Consider the following 27,161-nt stretch of genomic DNA (forward strand, 5'->3'; position numbering starts at 1 on the left):
CGTATTTTGTTTGAAGTTAAAGGCCGTCATACATGAAATATATATGATACTAAGGCTCATTACACACGTATTAAGTCGTCCGGTTGAGTATATTACCAATTTTTTCAATATTAATGGCCTTTACACACGTATTAAGTGTCGATTGGGCAAATGATTTAAGTGACAGAAGATCAGTTTCTGGTTTCTTTTTCAAATTATTTGATAATACTATTAGTTGGGTAACGAAAAAGCAGAAATGCGTCACACTTTCCGCAACAGAAGCTGAGTTAGTAGCATTATGCACTTCTGTTTCTGAAGGTCTGTGGTTAAGAAAGCTTCTGTTTGATTTTAATATAGACTTAGAGAAAATAATACTTTTTGAAGATAATCAGGGTTGTATATCCATTATCAAAAATCCAGGAAATAACAGAAGGGTAAAGCATATTGATCTTAAATACCACTTCATTTGTGAAAATTTAGAGGAAGGCAAAATAGATATTAAATACGTAGATTCTAAACGCCAACAAGCAGATATCTTAACTAAAGGTCTTAATTCTGATATTTTCAGTAAGTTTAAATCACGTTTAGGTGTTAAAGTTTTTAGCGAAGGGGGGTGTTGAGTTACGCTAAAAACTGACTCAATACATGACGGATGACGTGACTTGTCACAGACAGTGTGAGAGAAGAACGTGGCGGGGTTGTTAATTGATTTGATGTTTTTTTTTAGAATTTTGATTTTATGTTATGTACCGGAAATAAATACTAAGTATAAATATTACTGCTATTGTATACATGAATACCTTGTCCACCTCAATTAACAAAAATTAATTGAAATATATTTCAATATTAATGACCGTTACATACGATTAACGAAATATATATGATATTAAGGCTCGTTACACACGTATTGAGTCGTTCGGCAGAGGAAAGTTACCAATTTTTTCAATATTAAGGGCCGTCACACACTTTGCGAGTTATTAAACGTATTTTGTTTGAAGTTAAGGGCCATTTTAGACGAAATATCGGAATATATATAATATTAAAACTCATTACACACGTATTAAGTCGTCCGGCAGAGGATAGTTACCAATTATTTCAATATTAAGGACCGTTACACACTTTGCGAGTTATTAAACGTATTTTGTTTGAAGTTAAAGGCCGTTATACATGAAATATATATGATACTAAGGCTCATTACACACGTATTAAGTCGTCCGGCTGAGTATATTACCAATTTCTTCAATATTAATGGCCTTTACACACGTATTAAGTGTCCCAGCAAAAATTAATTGAAATATATTCCAATATTAATGACCGTTACATACGATTAACGAAATATATATGATATTAAGGCTCGTTACACACGTATTGAGTCGTTCGGCAGAGGAAAGTTACCAATTTTTTCAATGTTAAGGGCCGTCACACACTTTGCGAGTTATTAAACGTATTTTGTTTGAAGTTAAGGGCCATTTTAGACGAAATATCGGAATATATATGATATTGAAACTCATTACACACGTATTAAGTCGTCCGGCAGAGGATAGTTACCAATTATTTCAATATTAAGGACCGTTACACACTTTGCGAGTTATTAAACGTATTTTGTTTGAAGTTAAAGGCCGTTATACATGAAATATATATGATACTAAGGCTCATTACACACGTATTAAGTCGTCCGGCTGAGTATATTACCAATTTCTTCAATATTAATGGCCTTTACACACGTATTAAGTGTCCCAGCAAAAATTAATTGAAATATATTCCAATATTAATGACCGTTACATACGATTAACGAAATATATATGATATTAAGGCTCGTTACACACGTATTGAGTCGTTCGGCAGAGGAAAGTTACCAATTTTTTCAATGTTAAGGGCCGTCACACACTTTGCGAGTTATTAAACGTATTTTGTTTGAAGTTAAGGGCCATTTTAGACGAAATATCGGAATATATATGATATTGAAACTCATTACACACGTATTAAGTCGTCCGGCAGAGGATAGTTACCAATTATTTCAATATTAAGGACCGTTACACACTTTGCGAGTTATTAAACGTATTTTGTTTGAAGTTAAAGGCCGTTATACATGAAATATATATGATACTAAGGCTCATTACACACGTATTAAGTCGTCCGGCTGAGTATATTACCAATTTCTTCAATATTAATGGCCTTTACACACTTTGCGAGTTGTTAAACTTATTTTGTTTGAAGTTAAGGGTCATTATACACGAAATATCGAAATATATATGAAATTAAAACTCATTACACACGTATTAAGTCGTCCGGCAGAGGATAGTTACCAATTATTTCAATATTAAGGACCGTTACACACTTTGCGAGTTTTGTTTGAAGTTAAAGGCCGTTATACATGAAATATATATGATACTAATACTCATTACACACGTATTAAGTCGTCCGGCTGAGTATATTACCAATCTCTTCAATATTAATGGCCTTTACACACGTATTAAGTGGACCAGCAAAAATTAATTGAAATATATTTCAATATTAATGACCGTTACATACGATTAACGAAATATATATGATATTAAGGCTCGTTACACACGTATTAAGTCGTTCGGCAGAAGAAAGTTACCAATTTTTTTCAATATTAAGGGCCGACACACACTTTGCGAGTTATTAAACGTATTTTGTTTGAAGTTAAGGGCCATTTTAGACGAAATATCGGAATATATATGATATTAAAACTCATTACATACGTATTAAGTCGTCCGGCAGAGGATAGTTACCAATTATTTCAATATTAAGGACCGTTACACACTTTGCGAGTTATTAAACGTATTTTGTTTGAAGTTAAAGGCCGTCATACATGAAATATATATGATACTAAGGCTCATTACACACGTATTAAGTCGTCCGGCTGAGTATATTACCAATCTCTTCAATATTAATGGCCTTTACACACGTATTAAGTGGACCAGCAAAAATTAATTGAAATATATTTCAATATTAATGACCGTTACATACGATTAACGAAATATATATGATATTAAGGCTCGTTACACACGTATTAAGTCGTTCGGCAGAAGAAAGTTACCAATTTTTTTCAATATTAAGGGCCGACACACACTTTGCGAGTTATTAAACGTATTTTGTTTGAAGTTAAGGGCCATTTTAGACGAAATATCGGAATATATATGATATTAAAACTCATTACATACGTATTAAGTCGTCCGGCAGAGGATAGTTACCAATTATTTCAATATTAAGGACCGTTACACACTTTGCGAGTTATTAAACGTATTTTGTTTGAAGTTAAAGGCCGTCATACATGAAATATATATGATACTAAGGCTCATTACACACGTATTAAGTCGTCCGGCTGAGTATATTACCAATTTTTTCAATATTAATGGCCTTTACACACGTATTAAGTGTCGATTGGGCAAATGATTTAAGTGACAGAAGATCAGTTTCTGGTTTCTTTTTCAAATTATTTGATAATACTATTAGTTGGGTAACGAAAAAGCAGAAATGCGTCACACTTTCCGCAACAGAAGCTGAGTTAGTAGCATTATGCACTTCTGTTTCTGAAGGTCTGTGGTTAAGAAAGCTTCTGTTTGATTTTAATATAGACTTAGAGAAAATAATACTTTTTGAAGATAATCAGGGTTGTATATCCATTATCAAAAATCCAGGAAATAACAGAAGGGTAAAGCATATTGATCTTAAATACCACTTCATTTGTGAAAATTTAGAGGAAGGCAAAATAGATATTAAATACGTAGATTCTAAACGCCAACAAGCAGATATCTTAACTAAAGGTCTTAATTCTGATATTTTCAGTAAGTTTAAATCACGTTTAGGTGTTAAAGTTTTTAGCGAAGGGGGGTGTTGAGTTACGCTAAAAACTGACTCAATACATGACGGATGACGTGACTTGTCACAGACAGTGTGAGAGAAGAACGTGGCGGGGTTGTTAATTGATTTGATGTTTTTTTTTAGAATTTTGATTTTATGTTATGTACCGGAAATAAATACTAAGTATAAATATTACTGCTATTGTATACATGAATACCTTGTCCACCTCAATTAACAAAAATTAATTGAAATATATTTCAATATTAATGACCGTTACATATGATTAACGAAATATATATGATATTAAGGCTCGTTACACACGTATTGAGTCGTTCGGCAGAGGAAAGTTACCAATTTTTTCAATATTAAGGGCCGTCACACACTTTGCGAGTTATTAAACGTATTTTGTTTGAAGTTAAGGGCCATTTTAGACGAAATATCGGAATATATATGATATTGAAACTCATTACACACGTATTAAGTCGTCCGGCAGAGGATAGTTACCAATTATTTCAATATTAAGGACCGTTACACACTTTGCGAGTTATTAAACGTATTTTGTTTGAAGTTAAAGGCCGTCATACATGAAATATATATGATACTAAGGCTCATTACACACGTATTAAGTCGTCCGGCTGAGTATATTACCAATTTTTTCAATATTAATAGCCTTTACACACTTTGCGAGTTGTTAAACTTATTTTGTTTGAAGTTAAGGGTCATTATACACGAAATATCGAAATATATATGAAATTAAAACTCATTACACACGTATTAAGTCGTCCGGCAGAGGATAGTTACCAATTATTTCAACATTAAGGACCGTTACACACTTTGCGAGTTTTGTTTGAAGTTAAAGGCCGTCATACATGAAATATATATGATACTAAGGCTCATTACATACGTATTAAGTCGTCCGGCTGAGTATATTACCAATTTTTTCAATATTAATGGCCTTTACACACGTATTAAGTGTCCCAGCAAAAATTAATTGAAATATATTCCAATATTAATGACCGTTACATACGATTAACGAAATATATATGATATTAAGGCTCGTTACACACGTATTGAGTCGTTCGGCAGAGGAAAGTTACCAATTATTTCATTATTAAGGACCGTTACACATTTTGAGAGTTATTAAAAGTATTTTGTTTCAAGTTATAGGCCATTATACACGAAATATCGAAATATATATGATATTAAGGCTCGATACACACGTATTAAGTGGCCCAGCAAATATATTTCAATATTAATGACCGTTACAGACGTTTAACGAAATATATATGATATTAAGGCTCGTTACACACATATTGAGTCGTTCGGCAGAGGATAATTACCAATTTTTTCAATATTAAAGACCGTTACACAATTGGCGAGTTAATGAACCGATCCTCTAATACTAAGGACTGTTACACACGTAGCGGATAAACCGGATACGGATAATGAACCGTATATGTCTTCGAAATTAATTAGAATCTACGAGAAGGCGTAGAATTTGACAATTTGATTGAAATAATCAAAATTGCTAGAAAATTTCGATAGTAGGGGGAATTTGAAGTGCATAACATTAATTTATACAGTTTGTAATATGAAATATTCGGTTTTTTTTCAAGGGTTTATAAAAATACCTAACACGACTCACACAATTTTAAATAATAAATTTACAATTCCGTAGTGGAAAGTAGAGATATTTTTTCCAACATTTTCTTTTCTCAAATTTGGAGTTATAAAATTTTGAATGTGTCTATTCAGAATAAATAAAAAAAAGAAGAAGAAATAGTGTAAGTTCGGCATGAACCACGTAAATTTTGATGTATTTATTGAACTTTTAATGTTGGAAAAAAGGTTCCTAAACTTTTTTTTCAAATAATTGAATTTTCAAAATAAATTACTAGATTAGTCAAAAATTGAAAAAGTCTAACGCAAATCTTTCTTTTTCGGTTTTTTTGGATTGCGAGATCTAGATTTCGCTTTACATAACGGACATATCGGCGCATTCCTGTGTATCTGTTGATGGCAACTTAGACACGATTTCATCGGCGGCGGTTGCTGTCTACAGAAAAAAAAAACAATTACGAGGGTAGTTCGAACATGAACCCGAAATTTGCTATAAAAAATTTGGTTATCAAGTTACATAGCTGAAGTTTTTTCTAGATAGTCCCCGTCGCCCTATATATACTTTCGTCACTTCTCCGGAAGCCTTCTTCTCGTCATAAAAACCTCTTGTAACAATTCGCGCACGAAACATTCCACCTACTCATTCTTTTCTAATCAGATTTTGCCAAATACCAAATAAATAATAGTCGCTTGGCTATAAATCGGGATTATAAGGAGGGTATTTCATTGTTTCTTAACTCAATTCGTTGAACGTTTCGCTAGCGCCCGCGCTGACGCCCTCGTTCGCGACGCAAACATTTATAAACCGACCTTTATAGCCATGAGCGAGAAGGTCTGTTGCCTTTCCGAGTCTCAAGTAGATGAACGCTTTCCCAAAAGGTCGAGAATCTGTGACAAGCGCGGCTGAAAAATTCTTTCTTCACTAAACGCAGTTTTCAGGTTTTATTTCGTGATTAGTGCAGGATTCTAGCCCGAATTTTTCTCTTAAGTTCATACCATAAAACCTCGACAGGATTCAAGTCCAGTGGCTATTTCGATGTAAATACTGCCGCGCGGAACCTGCAGTATATGGACGGGCCTTGTCCTGTATTATGATGAAGTTTTCAGCGTAAGGAACGTCGAGATCCCATAAAATTTCTTCTATGTATCGATTCCCGTTAATACCAAAGTTCCACCGCCAGGAACCTCCTCCAAAAGTCGTTTTCTTTTATGTAAATCTCCGCGGATATTTCTCCAGGTCTTTTGTAGACTAGTCCTCTTCCATAGCTACCATTCAAGCACATTCTGTTTTCGTTTTCGAAGAAAACGGATTCCCATTGTTGGTCGGTTTAATTGTAGACTAGATGCGTTAATTTGGGATCAAAATTAGCTGCCTCGAGACTTTTTTTGACTGTCACAACCACTCCTCGCGTTTCCTTAGCTCCTGGGTCCGATTTCTCAATTAAGTGCTGAATGAATCGACTTCAGTGATGACCCAGGGACTATTAGTTTTCAATTTTTTTATTACATGTCGTTGTTTTGACATCCAGTACCCCAATTTGTCCTACCTAGCGGATAAAACGGGGTAAATCGCACTAATTGATTTTTTTTTAATTTCAGCTTTATGTATGTAAATGAAAGGGGTAATTGTTTGTAGATCGTCACGTGGAACTCGAATTTTCAAAAAATTCGAGTTCAAATTATTAAACGAAATAAAAATCAAAATACTCATGCATTTATAGCAAGTAGTATACGAAACATAACCTCAAATAATCAACTGTAATATTTCTGAAAATATTTACAAAATTATGCAAAAAAAATTGTGTAGGTTTTCAAAAATTTCAATAAACCGACTATTTTAATATAAATTTGTGTAGTGTACCTGAAGGTAGGAGTCGGTGGACCAGGATGCGGCGACGCCGCCAATCCTCCAACTCGATGATGATCAGGTTTATTCGACACCAACCTGAGGGGATTCGGCGGCGGTAGAAACGTCGGAGGTATCGGAGGCGGTCCCATCGATCCTATTATATTATTAGCGTGACCCAAAGGCCTATTCCAATCGATAGTTTTCGCAAACACAGAAGAAGTGTGCGGTTTCGTTTGGTTGTAAAGTTGCGTTACTTTTCTGTAAGGAAATAATTTGATATTTCAAGGAAACTTCGGGAAGAGTAGAACGAAAATAATAAAAAAAAAAAATAATAATTATTACTCGGGAGTGATACCGGATCCTTCTTCTTCGTGTAATTCGGGAAGTCGACCTAATCCTAAACAATCCCTTCGTAATCTGTCGACTTCGTGCTTTAAAGGTACGTATTCTTCGTGTATACGAACTGCCGATGTCATCGAACGAGTTTTACTCTCTTCTGCTTGTTTTATGATTCCTTCCATCTAAAACGACGACGACAATATATAAATAACAGGAAAGTTCGTATTGGAAATTGATTTGTTGCATTAAATTTGATATCATTACTACTTTTGGCTATTTTCCTAGGATTGCTACTCAATTTATTAGATATGGTAACACCGATGTGAATATGTCAAATTTGACCTCATAAATTGACATTTTTAATAGTAAACGTACTCAAAACGTATTGTCATACAAGTGCCGTTGAGTTCTTTAGAAATACTTGATAAAAAAATGTAATTAAATCACGTGCGATGATTTTCGACTGGATTAAACCAACAGCAGTGTGTGGATCAAATCTCTTCGACTTTTGGTTTCAGTTTCAGCAAATGCTTCTCAGTTTGAGCTTTTTTTGAGATCAACGAATAGCCAGTAGTCACTGGGGTCTAGATCTGGAGTATATAGTGGATATGGAAGCAATTTGATCAATTTAACCATCGTTGCCATCGACTTGTGAATCGGTGTACTGTCTTGGTGAAACAGTAGTTTTTTCTTCGACATATCAGGCCGTTTATTATTGATTTTTGCGTTCAAACGATCCAATAGCTCAAAGCAGTATTTGCTATTGATTGTTTCTCCCTTTTGAAGTTAGTAGAAGAAAAATATTCCATGAGTATTTCAAAATACTGAAACCATAACCTGCCCCTGCCCCGCTGGCGATTGTGCCTTTAGAGATGGTTCACCGGCTGCAGTCCACTCAGATGATGATCGATTTGAATCCGGAGTAAAGAGATGGATCCATGTTTCATTTATTGTCACATATCGACGCCAAAAATCTGATTAATCCCGTGTAAACATGGCCAAACATTGCTCTGAATCATCAAATAGTTGTTGTGAATAAACGCGACACCCATTTTGAAAATATTTTTCTTATGGTCGCTGTCGGTACGACCACGTTTAAATTCAGGTTCTTTCCGATAGGACAGAGTCCGAATAACACTTTTGAAGACAATGCTGAGCTTGTACAGTATTTTTTTTTTCATAAATTAACACAGGAAATTGTTGTTTTGAAACAAAACTATCTTCACTTAAATTTTTTGACTTATCGAAATGTCATGACATTTGACACATAGTCTTTTGACAGTTGGTACTTCATAAACGTCATATGGATTTGACAAAATGGCAGCGCCATCTGTGTGTCACTTACACGACTTATTGTTGTTATAACGAGCTACAAATCTTTTTATTGTTATCCACAAAAACTCAAGACCAAGACATAAAATCATTACCACTGTGAACGTTAAAATCAGTGGAATTCCTTTTATGGGTTTTGTAGAATATATTATTTCGTTGATTGGGTGTATGTTCAAGTTAGTGACTTTTCATTCTGTGTGTTGAACAACCAATAATTTTCGTTGCCTAATCCGTAAAAACCAACTGGAAAATAGGATGTTTCAGAACGGCAAAAAGGGGCTTAGATTATCCGATTATCTAACAAGACGGATGTTCGTTGAAGATTTTGTAAATTAAGAAACGCGAACATAAAATTTATCGTGTTTATATTTTCCGAGCTATCTAGCAAACTGTATATTTATAGGAATGAAGTAGATTTAACCAACTGTTTTCGGGGAATTAAATTTTTGAATTGTGAAACAACACCATATGGACACACCTGTTTTATATTGTTTCAAAATTACTATTTATAAGTTCACTTCATACATAACGGATCTCCATATTGTCTTGATTATTATTTTGTATAAAATTTTATTTTTAGAACGTATTTTATAAATTAACTGATACGATTCGTTCATTGGAAACAAAGTCTTTGTTTATTGCATCGGATATAACACGAGGGATGATCAAAATATTTGAATATACGTGCGAAAAATTTGGTATAGTAAACGTTTAAAATCAAATTGCTCTACAGCTGCAAGATGTTTTTCAGAGTCTTCAAGGATTGTTGTTTTTTTAGTTTCCGTTGTTCAGTTTTCAGCAAATCTTGTGATTTTTTGTTAGTTGTTAGTCTTATTAGAATTAAGGAAACGTTTTTGTTAATTTCAATGCTGAGGGGCATTTGTCCAAAAATTTGGAAACTGTATACATCAAACAGTTTCTAAAATCCTTGCGAAAGATCAGATAACGTGGTCTGCAGTACCAGCGGCAGTCTGGATTATCCGTGAAGCCGAAACCATTGGGTATATTTCGAAAGCAGGTCTCCATAAAATAAAGGGAGTTAGGGGCCAATCACTTTGAAAATTTTCAAAGATTGACTCTAGTTCTTCGAATGAGGACTGAAAGAGTTCTAGTTCAGTCAATAGTAGTTAATTAATCAAAGACTTTTCCACGGTTTTGAATCTTTAACATGATGGCTTCTGATTCGTGTTTTGCACTATATATTCCTCGTCTGGAAATAGTGTCATTGAACAAATTTCAACATGCTCTCATGTTAGGTAACCACAAATACCAGTTACGAGGAATATTTAACATGTTGTTTTGATTGGATGACGCGATTTTCGAGATCACTCAAAATTACTGAGAATTCCCGTTGATTCCCTGGTTTTTCCCGGCTTTTCCACGGTATTCAAGGTTCCTAGACGTTTCCTCAGAGATCAGCTGTATGAGGACCTGGTGATGTTTGGCGTCCCAAAGAAGCTGGTGCGTATGGTTAGAATTGTCAAGGAAGAACGACTCTAGCAAAGTGAAGGTATCTAAACACTGTTCAATTTCTCACTTGAAGGTGCATCTCAACGAATCTCGGAGGAATTATTTGCAATAGGCTCGCACAGCAACTCGCCTATGTGGATGATGTTGACATCACGGCACGAGCCAGTTCGGCTCTTTCAGGAACGATTGAGGATTTTGAGCGAGCAGCTGAAGTAAGAGGACTCAGAATCAATGAACAGAAAACCATGTACATGAGAACCTCAAGGAGAACTCCCACTTTTCAAGTCAAAGAACATCGTTTCCATGTGTACCACCAATTCAAATAACTTGGGGCTTTGATAACTGAACAGAGAGGAACAGATGGTTCTGGACAGTCCAGAAGAAGTGCTGGGAACGTAAAATTTTTTGCCAGGTGGATCCGGAGTAAAAAGAGCTGAGACAGATGTATGGCGAGCCAGATTTAGTGGAGGACGGCGACTGAGAGGAAGACCGCGCATTCGCTGGTTGGAGGACGTTGAGGCGGACTTGATCCAGCTAGAGGTTCGACGTTGGACGCTCAGTATAGAAAGGATTGGTGGTCAATTGTTAAGAAGGTCCTGTTTCACGAAGGATCGTAGCGCCGGTTAAAGAAGAAAGAAGATAAGGTAAAATCCGCGCAAAATTACCCAAATAATTAAAGGATGAGCGTCTCTCCAAGACCCAAGTGAATGAATGATGTTCCGCTTTCCCGAAAGGTTGATAATCGATGGCAAACTTACCACAAGAACGGCTGAAGAATTGGGCATTAGCCTATTGAGGAAATAATTCATGAACATCTCGGTTAATTCACACGCGTCTCCAGCAGAGATTAATGATGAAAACTGCCGAGTTGAAGCGAAGGTTACGGAGAAGGTGTAATGTACCGTGGTTTTGAACATAAAAGAAGTAATTTCAATTGATTATCTGTGTTATATGACTGAAGAATTGGGCATCGACGTGGATTTTCTTTATTCATGTATAACAAAATGTTATTTGCGTATAATTTTTTAAATGATCAATTTTTTTATATATCAATCAGTGAAATGTTTTATCTCCCCCACAAATGTCTTTCGATGTAAACACAATAATCTGACAACCGTTTTACTAACCATCTGATTAAAGATACGTGGAATAAATTCATTATAGTAGATTGATCGATAGTAAATCCGAATATGATGGATATTAATAATACATAATCTGTCGTAATTGCCTGGTTAATTTTCATATAACAAATAACTCAATAAAACGTGTGACTCACACACAGATGGCACTACTACTGTCAAATTCATATGACATTTATGAAGTACCAACTGTCAAAAGACTGTGTCAAATGTCATGACATTTCGATTGGTCAGCAATAAGTGTCAGCCATTTAAGTAAAACTACTTTTGATATTTACAAAACTTCTTGATGGAAAAAAATACTATAAAAGCTCAGCAATGGCTTCAAAAGTGTTATCCACTCCACTATAACGAAATTCAGCTCAAATGAAAAAAAAAATGCTGAAACTGAAGCTTATTTTGCGGCAAAAGACAAATCCTTCAACAAGCACGGCATCGAGAAGTTAGAGAAGCGTTAGAATGATTGAATTGCTCGATTAAATTGATGAATAAAATCGATTTTCAGCAAAAAATGTGTTTTTCTTAGTCACACGACTTATTGAGTGATGTAAATCAGTAAATTAAAGTTAATAAACAACTCAATACAGTCGTCCAGTTGAATCATCCACCTACTTTCTGATACACGCTGATTTATTATTTATTCTACGCGCTCTTACCATGACTCACGATATCCAGCGGAATATATTTGGATGGATATCTTTTTATATACTGTTTTTTTGGTCTCCCGTGAAGCGATTTATTGGGACTCAAATTTAAAGAGACGAGCCCCGGCGGTATACAAGTTATAAAATAGCCAAGATTTATGCCGCTCTCTGTATTATTTTAGCAAATATCGAAAAATTTGTTTAGCAATGATTACACCCCAAGCAGCACAGTGTCGTTATAATGACGTCAATTATTGGACATTATTAGTCGGCGACGTCGTAGACCAATAAGCGACGTCCATATGACGTGACATTTCAGATGTCATTTTGACGTCGTCTAGAGACGTCTTTCGTACGTTTGTTTTCGGTCGTTTTAAGTGCTTTTTAATCAACTATAAAAAAAATTAGAACGAAAGTTTATTACAAAAACTAAGCCCTATACGTGCTTTATAAAAAATTGTACATTTTAAATTGTTGTTTACCTAAAATATGGATATAAATATAAATTCATTAATTAGCAATGAAAATACTAAACTGACGTTTTAAGTGGAAATGCAATTTGAATTTAAAGATGAAGTGAGAATGTTGTAATTAACAATTATTTAACTATTTTATTAGTAGGAAACAATTATTTTTAGCATCGATTCCTGTCGAGGCTGTCGACCAAGATTTAATTTTGGCGCGTTTTTAATCGAAATGCCACGATACGATACGAGACGTGCAGGCGCATGCGTGCTGGACTGCTGGTGTGAACGCGTGTGCGCGTAATGGCGGACGGCAGCAAAAAGTAAGTCTAGCATTTCCGGGGTGATTCTTGTTAATTTCGGCCGTGGCAACAAATTTTTCAAAGTGAGTATAAATCTGCATTATTTTATTACAATTTTGGTGTTGGGAACTGTCTTTATTATTTAGATGAATTGTTACGTTGGCGTTGAATTCCAGAACAATGGTGGAATTTCTCTTGTTCACTCTGCCTGGTTAACACCGCTTAAACGAGAAGTCTTTTGGCCGCCAAAACAGACAACCGGAAATTTTATAAAATTATTAAAATCTGGACAAGAGCCTCCCCAGGATAACAGCTGGAAACTTCACCAAATTAAGCGAATTTTTTTCCAGACTGGTTAGTTTTGCTGCCTAAACCTAAACTGCTTTATCACTTTCTATTAAATATCTGTAATTTTTTTCAAAAAACTCGTATTTATTACTTGTTTTTAGACGACTATAAGATTGCGGAGAAAAAAATTAAAAAGGCTGAAATTACCTCAGATTTAACTACAGATGCTGAGGAATCAGCAATTATTTCACCTCGAAGGAAAATACGTCCAAAGAAATTTTCCACTGATGATGAGCAGGAAGAAGTGCTGTCATCATCAGAAGATGATTTTCCAAAAAACAAGAAACCTCTACCTAGACCAAAACCAATAATACGGAAGTCTATTACAAACATATTATCTGGTAATGAGATTTATACTTAAAGATATCTGGCACATATAAATTATTAACTGTCTACTGTTTTAGATTATTCTGGCCCAATTCAAACTTTTCCATTAGCTTCAGCTGGACAATCGCAAAGGTCGTTTGAGGATAGTGATTCTACAAATCAACTTTATTATTTGCCACCTCAACATTCAGCAAAAGATACTCAATTGACTAAATCTTCAGGACAAATTATTAGAGGTAAAAAATATAATTGTCCATTTGCATGAATTGTTTAAAATGTATACTTTAAACTGTGAGTTATTATTTATGTCCATTATTTCCTAGGAGAATTTGTTAATTCTCTATTTTACAGGTTCTGCGTCAAATCAGTCATTTTGCCAGGCTGCTGTTTCGAACTCGTCACCATATAATCCGTCAACTAGTAAAGCAACTGATGTACGGAGCAACATCAGAGCTGTAGTGGAAAGTAATGGAGGTAAAAACCAAAAAATAATGTAAAAACTGTTTTGGTACTAAGGTATATTTTGTCCATGCCAGCAAACACTCAAGATGATGTAATCACTTTATTGAAGACCATTAGAGAACAGAACAATCAAATTTTGCAGTGGATCCGAAAACAAGATCGCAGTGGCAATCACGCCAGTAATACAGATTTACCAGATGATATAGGCGTACAGTTTCCTTTGAATTCTCAAGAGGATATTACCAAATTGGAAACATACCTGAGTGAAAAAAATAATTGCCTGGCTTTGGTGGGTGTTCTGTACCACTTAATATGTATTTTACAATTTAAATTATGTGATTCCAGTCGGCATATCTATCGACTTTTGGAGGGAGAGATTTTACTGGACATACAAACCGCATTTTAAATTTTTTGTTCACTTATTCTCTTGCAACTAATTGGAATTTTTGTGGCAAACGAGGTGAGAAAAAGGCTTTTAAAAACTTAAACGTAAAGGATGTGATTATTGGTAAGTGTTTTCACTTGTAGGTGCATACTTATTATTAATCTGAAACAACATTTTTAGGTGCTGTAAGAAAAAGCTCCCCTCTAGTCAGTCAGAAAGAAATAGAAGATACCATCAAGGTGTGGTTGAAACATGCACCAGAGAAATTGAAAAAGCAGCAGCATGGCAACCCGTAAGAAAAAAAGTGTTGTTAGTCAAAGACAACTCTACAGAAGGGTGGCAGAAGCAAATTTAGCACCTGTGAGTCAGAATTGTTATAATACATCTTTAATAGTTAATAATGATTCCAATGAATCATCAAATTCCGTTTTTTTTGCTGATTCAATGTGTGAAAGTGAAAATGACACCTATTCCTCAAGAGATTTAGATTTTAATGTAAACTCGCCTAATGAAAATTTGCTCTTCAATGATGCGACGTTATACAACCATTTGACTTCCTATTCCAGTAACGTGCCCCCTAACGATTTATTTTCTAATGAACCGCCGCCTAGCGATTTGGATTCGAAATTGTCAAACTGGGCAGCTTCAAGGTACGTTCGACGTACAGTAGTTACTCATCTCTTGCATATCTTGCATCCATACCATAATGAGTTACCGTTAGACAGTCGAACGCTGCTGAAAACGCCCAGAGAAACGAAAACAAAATCGTTGTTAAATGGCGAATATTGTCATTTTGGACTTGTTAACGCTTTAAAATTAAAGTTATTGTCAGTGCCTAATATTTCTCAGTACAGCATTATCAACATTTCATTTAATGTAGATGGACTGCCCATTTATAGAAATGGTCAGAAACATGATCTCTGGCCCATTTTAGCACTTGTAAAAAATTTTAAGAGTGAGCCGTTTGTTGTTGGTTCTTTTTTAGGAAGTGGCAAACCAAATTTATTGTCAGCGTTTCTAGAAGATTTTTTAATTGAGTTATCGAACTTACTTACCACGGGCATTGAAATTAATAATAATATCCATGAAGTAAAAGTTCACAGCTTTGTTTGCGATGCTCCTGCGCGCGCATATCTGAAATGTGTGAAGACCCATTCAGGGTATAGTTTCTGTGAAAGGTGCGACAACTCTGGAGAACACCTGGGACGTGTCATTTTCAAAAATTTACCTTTTAACAAGAGAGACAACGAATCTTTTCGGACTAAAATTGATGTATCTCATCATCATGGAGAATCTCCTCTAATAGCTCTTCCTATAGATTTGATCTATGTCTTTTCTTTAGACTATATGCACCTAGTTTGTCTAGGTGTAATGAAAACACTTTTGCGTATTTGGACAGGACGCGCAAGCCGAGCCAAAATGAGCTCTACTGCATTTCAAAATGTATCTGAAAAAATTGTTTTTCTCAGTAAATGTATTCCAGTAGAATTCAATCGGAAAGGGCGCAGTTTGTCTCAGTTGGCAGATTGGAAAGCAACGGAATTTCGAACATTTTTACTGTATATTGGGCCAGTTGCTTTGTATGGGAATGTCGATTTGGCAATGAGCATTTTTTGCTATTTCATTGTTCAATTATGATACTTATTTCTAAACGCCATATTGAAAAATTCGGAGTTCCATTTGCGCGCCAACTTTTGCATTTATTCGTAACGCACAGTGAAAAGATCTACGGATTAGAGTTCTTAGTTTACAATGTACATTCCTTATTACATTTGGCAGATGACGTTGAAAATTTCGGGCCACTAGACAATTCGTCAGCATTTCCATTTGAAAATTATCTCCACCATTTAAAATCGTTAGTTCAGTCTCCGAATAAACCGTTACAACAGATTAATAGACGCTTAAAAGAAATTGAAATGACAGTGTACGAAAAACATGACTCTACTTCACCTGATGATGAACACTTCTGTAAATGTGATGTCCCATTTCTTAGGACCAACGCCAAATTTCTCTTGCAAGCAGTATAAAAAGCTTCATTATAAAGATTTTATTTTTTCTATTGCATCATATTCAGAAGCAAATTGTTTTTGTCTTACCTTAGAAGGACTGGTTTTCAAAATAGAAAATATAGTAGTGGATAATAATGGAGCAGTTTTTATATTAGGTAGGAGGTTTCAGGATTACCGTTCATTTTACAAATACCCTGTCGACTCAAAAGAATTCTATGTTTATCGCATCCAAAATTTATCAGAGTATATCGAGTTATTGCACTGCCACAAAGTTTTTTCGAAATGTATTGTTTTTCCTTTCAAGCAGGAATGGTTGTCATTTTCATTATTGCATCATTAGTAATTCCTTATTTCAACTTTTATGTTCTATAAGGGTAATAGTATGTAGTTTTTTAAGATTTTGTAATAAACTGGTATTAATTTGAACGCATTTTTTTATATTTTTAATCCTACTTATACGTCATTTGTCAAAAGTAAGTACGTCATTTTGACGTCTCACCAGCCGGACTAGGTACGTCATTAGTTGACGTCTGTAGGATGTGACATTAACCCGTCATAATCACGTCATTTTAGACGTCTTTTTAGACGTTCCCATTGGTCGCCAATGGCCTATAATTGACGTCATAGTAACGACACTGTGCTGCTTGGGACAGCTTACCACTACCAAGTACCAGTACCAATACAAAGAATCTAGTAATTTCACCACCTAAGGAAAACTGAAGAAGAGGTTTTCCCGACGCGGCGGCAGACTTCTACGACTCAGGCATGAAGAATGGTACACCCCTTGATTTAAACGTCGATTATATCGAAAAATAGAGAGAAGTCTAAAATTTCTAGACTGTTTCTCTGTTTTATTAAAAACCAATAAACATGTTTTTTGTTCTAAAAATTCATTGTGAACCTTATTTTATGAACAACCCTCGTATGTTTTATAAAATAATAATTCTTCATAAAAATTGTAATTCAATACTTTATGTTTTTGCTAAAATGAAATTAATATATTTGTTTGGTATTTCATCTTGTTATTTATTAATTAATTTTTTTATCTGTATTCTGATGCAACGCTAGAGCACACAGATATATCTGTAATTAAATAATCATCTAATGTTGTTTAATTCAATATTGTTAATTAACAAATGACGTGAAGAATTTGTAATTGATTATTTATTTGATTATTATTTGATTATTTACATGCTATATTAAAAAAATCTAGTTTAATAATTATTTAATATTATATAATAATTTTTAAAACTTATTAAAACATTATATGCGTAATTTTTATGAATTTAAGTAAAAAGCAACATGATTAAATAATTGGATTAAAAACTTACAGCATTGATATCAGCGTGAATTTGTCTTAATTCTTCTACGTGTGACATTTTTTCTTGAAGTAATAATTCCATTTCTTGTTTGTATTCTGATAAACATTTTTCTTCTTGGTCTTGAGCTTCAATTTCGCAAATGAATCTAGCTTTCAATTTTTCCAGGTGAATAGTTTTGCCTCTGAAAATATTGATTTTTTTATAATTTTTTCTTAAGCGTAGAAGAATGTATCAAATTCAACCTTATTTCTTTAAGTGCTTCTAGCTTTGCGTATATAGCGTGTTCATCAGCAGTACTCAAGTGTGCCATTTAAAAATTACTTTTAAACTAAAACAAAACAAACCCGAGGTTTTTATGCACCAGTTTATAAAGTTAGATTGTCAATGTCAACGTCAATGAGGAAGTGTGTTCGGTATCTACACTCATAGAATAATACATTCTCGTTTTTGATACCGAACTGCTTACACTAGACCGACACTAACAATTACACTCTGTGGTACGCGTTTCGATAAATTATCGTCTTCAATGACTGAGGATGATCACTGATTTCATCATAAATATTACCAACGGTTCCAGAAATTCCTACTCAAATATTTCTCGAACGCACTTCTATGTATTGACATTAGTGACAGGAATTTGTATATTTAATTGACAGTTATGGCAGTACGTATACTTTGGTTCTGTAAAATACTGTAGATAAAAAGATTTGAGAAGCGTCATAATTTTTGGTGATTTCGTTCATTGTCTGTTGTAATTTATAATTAACAACTTGTGCTGTGATTTTATATTACCTTATCAATACTAATTAGATAACTGAATATATTCCAAAGAAAAATAATCATTTAGTATATTTCTAGTCTGAGGAAAATTAAATAGAATCTATTTTTAAATATGAATTGTGTGTTACCAGTCTTGTTAGTTTTATTAAGTTTAACTTTTTCTAATCAAGGTAAGGTAAATTGGGTAAGTATTCCAATTTTTTTAAAAATTATAGTTTTAGATAAATCTATCGCCGGATCTAATGATACCATTACAATCAATGACCATACTGAAAAAATTCCTCATACCATAGATGTCCAACGTAAGTATATTGTAAAAATTCAGATTTATATTGACTCTTGTTGAAAATATTTTGGCCTTAAATTAACATTAAATGTTTTTATATTTGAACTATTGATTAATATGTGGGTATATATGGTCAAAAAGGGGTGTAACATGCTTATTTACAAATTATTATGTTTTTTAATACTTGAAAATATAATCTACATTCCTTTTATTAACATTTTATAAATTACTTTTTTCTCCATGGGAAATATTAGTTTATCATTAATTCGATCACTTTTGGTGTTGTATCTCTTATCATAACGATTTATTTCTCACAAAAGCTCCTTAGTGAAAAGTATTGTGAATTTTAAATGCCACTAGTTGAAAATTCAGGATATTTGAATAATGAATCATGAAGTTTGAATAGTAATATGACGATATTTGGTACAGGATGCTTTCCCACTGTGTTTGGGTATGATTTTCGAAGAATTTGATTGTCAGTGGTGGTGCAGTGCTTTTTCTTTTATATTTTTTAATTCTTCCGAGGTTTTATTAAGGCATAGCTTCATCATAATCTCTTTTGAGTTTTTTTTACCAGAAGGACATTAAAATGTTCGATCGGGAGGATTATATTAATTGATCAAGAAAAGGCTTTGTCCCTCAAGTTATGCAGCATCATCTAATCAATTATAGACAGTTCATTTCAGTCAGCCCAGTTCAAATAAGTATTTGGTGCTGATATAAATTGTCAATGAGGAATTTTCTTATCATTTAAAGCTAAAAAATCGTCAACAACAGACTCTTCAGACTTTTCAGTCTTTTGTGAAGTTCATCATCGATTATAGGTTCAGAGTAATTCTATGAGATATGATCGACGGCCGTATTTAGTTGACCACCCGGTACGTCTTCAATAATAACTGAAAAATGTTGATTTCTCTATTTTCCCTAGTTGAAAAACGAGGGGACCTCAATAGTATAAAATTAAACATTATCCATTATGCAGAATCAAAATAGTGATATTTGAGGTTGAGTTTCACATTTATTACCAAATTGGGTTTTAGCGGAACCTGATCAACAAAATAGCACTACAAGTTCTCCTATTATTACTACCACATCCAATGGAACCAATATTACAACTACCGCTGTTACCACTACTAAATCACCCAACACTACAACTGTTCCACCCAAAACTACAACTGTTTCACCCAATGCTACAACTGTTTCACCCAAAACTACAACTGTTCCACCCAAAACTTCAACTGTGTCACCTAATTCAACATCTACTACTGCTTCTTCCACCACTACAACCTTGGTACCTACTAAGCCTTCTACTTCAACTGTGACACCCAGTTCTCCAACTAAGGCACCTGTTTCGACGTCTACAGCAAGTCCAGAACCTGGACATCATCGAAGGTTAGTAAATATGCTGTAGTTTCAAGTTTGATATTATTTATTTAAATTTTTATATATGTATGTATTTTAGTGATGTACCATGTATATATATTTTTTAAATTGACAATTCAATTCAACTAATACCTCCCATAATTGCATTTCATCAATTTTAGTCATAAATTGATGAACTATCCTAAGTTCAAGGTTAAGATGCAAAAGTTGGAAATATCAATCTAATGTTTTTTACTGTTATTTGAATTACTAACAAAGCCGTTAATTCCAAGGTGATAATAAATAAATAGTTCAATAAACAGGAAAAAGATAGTCTTTGTTTATACTTTAAAATCATGTTTCACTTATCAACAAGAAAAAAGGCAAACAAAAAATTATTTGTTTAAAAATAATTATAGACTCGTCAGTTGAGTCAGTGAGGTTATTAAATAACTAAACTATCAAAAATTTAGAATTTACAAGGGGAAACTCAAAAATAACCGGTAACGGATGGTAGTGGGGTTTAATATGTAAGATGGCGAAGGTTTGGGGGTTCTAAATGTGAATATGAAATAGCGGAAGCAGTTGGCCAATGAGATTTTTTTATCATTATAATTGGAAACGCCTCGAAGCTCATTATGTCGTTTTCTTTACCACAAACTTAAAAACATGTGCTGATGAGACGAATATCAAAAATATGAACCAAAAATTTGTAATTTGGTTCCTTCAGAAGTGTATCAGACTGTAAATATTTCTACAGTAAATCAAGTTTTATTAAAAAAACTGTTAGTCTTTGTTTATTTATTATTACTTTTAAATATATACAGGTGGTAGTAAAATTAATTCACTAAACATTGCTTGGAAATACCTCGAAGTTTATTATGTTATTTTTTATACCACGAACAAAAAAACATGTGCTGATAAGACTCAAATATCAAAAATATGAACCAAAAATTTGTAATTTTGTTCCTTCAGGAGTGTATCAGACTGTAAATATTTCTACAGTAGCTTACTTTTTATTAAAAAACTGTTTGAAGCTTATTATGTCATTTTCTGTACCTCAAACAAAAAAGTATGTGCTGATGAGAGTCAAATATCAAAAACATGAACCAAAAATTTGTAATTTTGTTCTTTCAGGGGTGTATAAGATAGTAAATATTTTTACAGTAGCTTTATTTTCATTAAAAAAGTAAGAATTTGTTAATTTGTTATTACTTTGAAATATATACAGGTGGTAGTAAAAAATTTATTGAGAATTTTTTGTAAACACTTCGAAGCTTTTTATATCATTTTCTGTAGAAATAAGTGTGTGCTGATGAGGCTCTTACATCGAAAACTTATTGCACGTTCATAATCTCGAGGTATAAGTAGAAATATGTATACACTTGATATTTTTTTCTTTCAGTTTTGATGGACCGAGTTTCATTGGAGGTATAGTATTGGCATTAGGATTGGTCGCCATAGGTTTCGTAGCCTTCAAATTCTATAAGGCTCGCATCGAAGTTAATTATCATACTCTATAACCCCATGACAGTTTAACTCTTAATATTTAAAATGTTTAATATGTTATTGTGAATGTGTTGAAAACTGGTCTATACTTACCAATATTTTTGATGAATTATCTTTAGGTTTGATCGAATTTATCGATTTTTTAAAATCTTTTAATATATTTTTTTGTTGATATTAGATTTCCAGTTTGGAGAAACGAGTTTATATCCAAAGGAAATCGTTGGTTTGTTGATAATATTTTTTTAAATTGTGCAGCTGCTGTCTCGAGTAAATAAACTTTATCTGTTGTTATTCAAGTTTATGTCGAGAATTATTCAATGTATTACGAGGTGTGGCGTATTGACTTGGTCAAAGTATGAAAATTATTAGAATTTTAATGATATATACTGTTGATCTCAACATGTATGTTGACTAATTCTTTGATGTTCGCGAATTAATTTATTGGCAGTCTTTTCGAAAAAAGTAGTAAAACTCTTGGATTTTCTTGATATTCCACTGAAAATTTATGACGTCTCATTTTCTGATATGTTTATATTGATTTATTGGCAGACTTTGCAAGAAAAGTGGAAAATTCAAGAGAATTTTCTTGACGCATACTGTAGATCCGAACAAAATCATTTTTTCACCTCGCTTGATTAATATATTGGCAGTCTTTTAAAGAAAAAAAAGTCCGAAAATTCCGTGGTTTTCCTCAGTATCAACTGAAAATCTATATGGTTGTATTTTCTATCGTCTTTAAATTGATTTATTAGCATATGGAAACTGGGGAAATTGAGAGGATTTTCTTGATACATACTTTAAATCTGAACAAAATCATTTCTTAACCTCACTTAATTGATATTTTGGCATTTTTTTCAAAGCCAGCAAGAAAATTCGTTAGATTTTCTTCGCATACACTAAAAATCTGTATCGTTTCTTTTTCTAACGTCCTGAGATTGATTTACTGGCAGACATTATAGATCTGAACAAACTCATTCTTTTACATCCTTAAATTGATATTTATTGGAAATGTTTACAAGGAAATTGGAAAAATTTTTTATTAACCACTGAAAATTTGAATATTTCACTCTGACTTTTTTTTCTCTTTGTGCCCTTTAACTAATTAATTCTGTAATGTCGTTAAATTAATTTATTGGCTGTATTTTTGAGGAAAATGGGAAATTGATTAGAATTATTTTAAAAGAAATAGTGCTGAATGTAATTTTTTGACGTTTCCCGGTCAATGTAGTGGCAGTCATTTTCAAATTTTTAAGGATAATGTGAAGATTTCTTGAATTTTACAAGTTATTGCCGAATGTCGTTTTTTAGATGTCTTCTAATAATTTTAGTGGCGTACATTTTCATTTTTTTTAAGGAACTTGTGAAAATTTATTGGATTAACCCAGTCGTTTGACGTTTTCTGGTCAATTTAATGGCAGACATTAAAAAAAATTAAAAAATTAACAAATCATTGTTAAAAATATCTCAAATGCCGTAATTTTTGACAAAAAAGTTATTTCAAGATTTTAAATTTTCTTTTTTTCTTTTTCTAGCATTGGTAGTTAGATATACATCCAAAAATATTCGTAAAGTTTTTCTAATTTTGAAAATTTTAATTATTTTTTCTTTTATATAAATACAGACCAATTTTCACCACTTTCACGACTTGATTTTCTTCATTATATACCATTTGTATGATTTAAACTTTCTTTTATGTGATATATGTTAAGAATATTTCCATTTTTTCTTTTTAAATTCATATTTTATTAAAAAAAATACACGATGATCTTAACGATCCGATATTATAGGGATTATTCAATGTAAAAATAAACCATCTCGAATTTTTTTTCGAAAACTTAGTATCTCATTTATCATGGTATTAGATTCGTTTTTATATTTGCATTTTTTAAAAAAATTCTTGATAATTATCATTATATGAGTCACAATAGTTGAAAACTTGAAAATGGCGTAAAATTACGGTACGAACCTGGTAAAACTACGAGGAAAGAAGTTTTTCGTTCCAAAATTGTTAAAAAAATGAGGAACTGCCTGAAAATATGGTTAAAAAACAAGAAATTTTAATTTTTTAGTTTTCAAAATTATAATTGGGTTATTTAGATTTTTCATTCAGTTTGTTCCACGCACTTTTCGCTATTTTTCCAGCCTTTACCCCTTTTTCCATTAAATTTTCGGTATTTTTCAGTCCTTTCATTATTTTTACGCACTTTTTTGGCTATTTTTTCAGCCCTTTCCGTTTTACAGTTTCCGCTATTTTTCAGCCCTTTTTGTTTTTCCATTAAAATTTCGGTATTTTTTCAGTCCCTTTAGTTTTTCCGTGCACTTTTTGATACTCTTTCAGTTTTTCCATGCACTTTTTGATATTATTTCAGTCTGTTCAGCTGTTCTTTTCACTCTTCGCTATTTTTTCAGTTTCTTCAGTTTTTCCGTGCACTTTTTGATACTCTTTCAGTTTTTCTTTTATCTTTCGCTATTTATATATAAAAAAACGACGTACAATTCCGGGTACCTGATTTTTTTATTGAAAATTTTCGAAAGTTTTCAATTTTCTCATCTTTTCATCGTTTTTTGAATATCAGAATTTTTTTCGTGTTAAAAATTTATTTTTTCTTTTCGATTTCCGTACTTTTATCCGTTTTATTCTAATTTTTCTCCATTTTCAACTGTCGACACTATTTTCTATTATAGTATGAAATTTCTTATTTTTTTAAAAATAATTTATCACCCACCCACGTAAATTAGATATAATCGAATATCAATTATCATCATCGAGTAATTAAAAAAACGAATTTTTCAAATTAATACTGATGATATGATAAGCATAACATGCAGTGACCGGTTTATTCGAAAAACCGTCAAAAACACTTTGCACTGAAGTAAATCCGGTAGATGTTCGATGAAGTCAATGATATTAGCCTGCTTAAGAGATTCAATTGCACCTCGCTTGCTTAGAATACTTCGATATTTTCCTAAAAAAAAAAAAATAGTTTGAGCGCAATTTCGGCTTCTGGTACAGTCTATTGTAGATTAGCGAATGATTTGAGAAATTCTAGGATATAAATTGTTGCTCGAAGTTTGTTCCTAAAACATTTATACTCGAAAAAAGTGATTTGATTGCAGGGTATCTAACTTTGACATTTAAAACTCGTTTGTTTCAGGAAAAAAAAAAACGATTTTTATATCGGAAGCTCCCGTATTAACAGCGTTTGTTCGAACGTTATTTTTTACGAAGCTTCCGGACTAATAATTAGTGATTCAGCTTGATAACTCGTGTTTACGTTAATCGAATACAAATTTGTGTTTTTTCCTTGAGTTTTCAGTACTAAATGGCACGTTATTTGATATATATATTTTTCTCTGAACCTCCCGTACTAACGACAAATGTATGAATTTTATTTTTCTTCAAATTTTCCATACTAAAAACAAATTATTCGATTTAATTTATCTCATAAGCTCCCTAACTAATAACATTTGATTTGACTGTGTTTTTCCCTGAAGCTTGAATTACTCTTGATTGGGACGTAATTTTCTTGTACTAATAATGATCGAATCAAAACTTGTTTTTTATTTCTCGCTCCCAAATGGCACGTGATTTGACATATATTTTTCTCCGAACCTTCTGTACTAATGACAAGTGTCTGAATTTGATTTTTCTCTAAATTTTCCATACTAATAAGTAATAACTTAGTTCAAGTCTTCGTTTTTATTTGATATTCCTCTGCTAATAACCCGTTTTTCTAATTTTTGTGAATTCCTCCGTATTATCACTCGATCTAACCTAAGCTTCCGTACTAATGACCTGACTTGAGCTGTTTTATTCCAAAAGCTCCTGTACTAACAGTAACAGTATTTTATTTTTCTTTAAAGCTTCCGTATTAATATAAAAATAGCACGAGCTTAATTTTTTTTGGAAGCTCTCATACTAACAAAACATGAATTGAAAATGTTTTTTTCCAAAATTTTCCTTTTAACGTGTCAGGAGTTTTGTTTTTTTTTAATTCCCAATTCCAAGTCATTAATGTACGACACTTTTAGTCGTTTGTACCATAACAGTGAAACAAAACGAAATAAATTCTTAAAAAAATTTGTTTTGATACGATTGGTTGTACGTTGAGATTATTTTTGTTGGATGAAACATACTTTTCGTACTAATTACCAAGAATATTGTTTTTGTTCGAATTTTTAGTACTAACGCAAGGTGAAAAATGAGGGACCTTTTTAGTCATAATAGTGAAATAAAATAAACGGAATTTCAAATGAAATAAAAATTGATTTTCATACGATTGGATTTAGATTGAAAACATAAAAATTTCATTTATTTGAATCTAAAACACGGTTATGCATCTTTACGATTACAAACAATAAAAGTTTTATACCTTGCAATTCAATTATTTTCAAATTTATTGCAGTAATTTCAACAATTTCTCAAAGTTCTTGTTATACAGTCATGTTCCAATTAGATTTTTGTTACAAACTATTTCGTCTATATCTATAAATTTCTGTTTTTATATAGATTTGAAGTCGCCGTTGTAGAAATTATGCGAAAATGATAATATTGAAAACACGTTAATATATAACGTCAAATTTGACTCCTCTATCTTTTCTTCGCATATTCATTCATAATTCCATTCTTTATTGAGTATTCTTGCAGTTTCTTCAAATCCAGAACGGTCTAGAACATTGTAGAACATCATGAGTCTTCAATAACTGCTTATTCATATAGGTAAAGATCAACGATGTTTTTCGTTGTTTTTTAACGTGTTTTTTCTTTTTATTATCATTCTCGATATAATTTTCGTTAAAATCTGTCCTATGAAAGTGCTCTTATCTCCCGAAATGTATAAAAAACGAAAGGTGCGCCACCTAGTCTTTCTAGATGGTATATTTTGTAAAATATTTATCTAAAAGTTGACGAATAAGAGACGGTATAATATTTTTTCTATTTTTCATTTATCGAATGTTCGTTCTTCGAATGGATATATTGAGCCGCTCAATTTTTAGAGCTTGAAGAGCGGTAATATCCTCGAATGTTGCTCCACGTACAGTAATTTTCACTAAAATAAACGTCTGTTTATAAACGTTTATTTATACACATGTAAAATAATTTTTTTTTCTCAGTGTAGATATAAATAAAGACTCAAATTTATCACGATTGTTTGTGTGGTCCAATAAATCGTATTTAAATACATTGTGTGTCATTATTTTTTTTTCTTTCCCAAATAATTTCCCAAATCTGAAATAATTTGTAACAATTCTATGAAAAAGTTTCCTTCTTTGAATCACCCTGTATTAGATCTAACAAAAATTTATAAAATCATATATTCTGATTAAAAAATAATAGTTGCAATAACTATTTTTTTCAAATACACTTTTCTATTAATAGAGGACGAACTCATATACTTTTGAAA

The 27,161-nt window shown here is 32.6% G+C and overlaps 3 protein-coding genes across 4 annotated transcripts; 2 read left to right on the forward strand and 1 right to left on the reverse strand.

The window, feature by feature from the left end:
- Positions 1 to 3,940: 3,940 nt before the first annotated feature.
- LOC130446014 (zinc finger C4H2 domain-containing protein) lies at positions 3,941 to 18,208 on the reverse strand. Of its 2 annotated transcripts, none has more exons than XM_056781984.1 (5): positions 18,062 to 18,208; positions 17,829 to 18,000; positions 7,619 to 7,797; positions 7,289 to 7,534; positions 3,941 to 5,863 (listed from the first exon to the last, which is right to left on the reverse strand). In XM_056781984.1, the coding sequence occupies exons 1-5, from the start codon at positions 18,127 to 18,129 to the stop codon at positions 5,728 to 5,730; spliced, it is 801 nt and encodes a 266-aa protein (XP_056637962.1). In that variant the 5' UTR covers positions 18,130 to 18,208; the 3' UTR covers positions 3,941 to 5,727. The 2 variants fall into 2 exon arrangements, with proteins under 2 accessions (XP_056637962.1, XP_056637963.1); XM_056781985.1 differs by having other exon boundaries at positions 5,720 to 5,859; positions 18,062 to 18,194.
- On the forward strand, positions 12,643 to 14,947 carry LOC130446015 (uncharacterized). Its single transcript, XM_056781986.1, has 6 exons — positions 12,643 to 13,049; positions 13,113 to 13,320; positions 13,416 to 13,877; positions 13,993 to 14,392; positions 14,449 to 14,611; positions 14,669 to 14,947. The coding sequence occupies exons 4-6, from the start codon at positions 14,171 to 14,173 to the stop codon at positions 14,782 to 14,784; spliced, it is 501 nt and encodes a 166-aa protein (XP_056637964.1). The 5' UTR covers positions 12,643 to 13,049; positions 13,113 to 13,320; positions 13,416 to 13,877; positions 13,993 to 14,170; the 3' UTR covers positions 14,785 to 14,947.
- A 236-nt stretch (positions 18,209 to 18,444) lies between the features above and the next one.
- On the forward strand, positions 18,445 to 26,941 carry LOC130445349 (sialomucin core protein 24-like). Its single transcript, XM_056780928.1, has 4 exons — positions 18,445 to 18,769; positions 18,821 to 18,901; positions 19,926 to 20,277; positions 21,653 to 26,941. The coding sequence occupies exons 1-4, from the start codon at positions 18,712 to 18,714 to the stop codon at positions 21,768 to 21,770; spliced, it is 609 nt and encodes a 202-aa protein (XP_056636906.1). The 5' UTR covers positions 18,445 to 18,711; the 3' UTR covers positions 21,771 to 26,941.
- The last annotated feature ends 220 nt before the right edge of the window (positions 26,942 to 27,161 follow it).

Source organism: Diorhabda sublineata, chromosome 6 (genome assembly GCF_026230105.1).
Source record: "Diorhabda sublineata isolate icDioSubl1.1 chromosome 6, icDioSubl1.1, whole genome shotgun sequence".
In the NCBI taxonomy this organism is placed as follows: Eukaryota; Metazoa; Arthropoda; class Insecta; order Coleoptera; family Chrysomelidae; genus Diorhabda; species Diorhabda sublineata.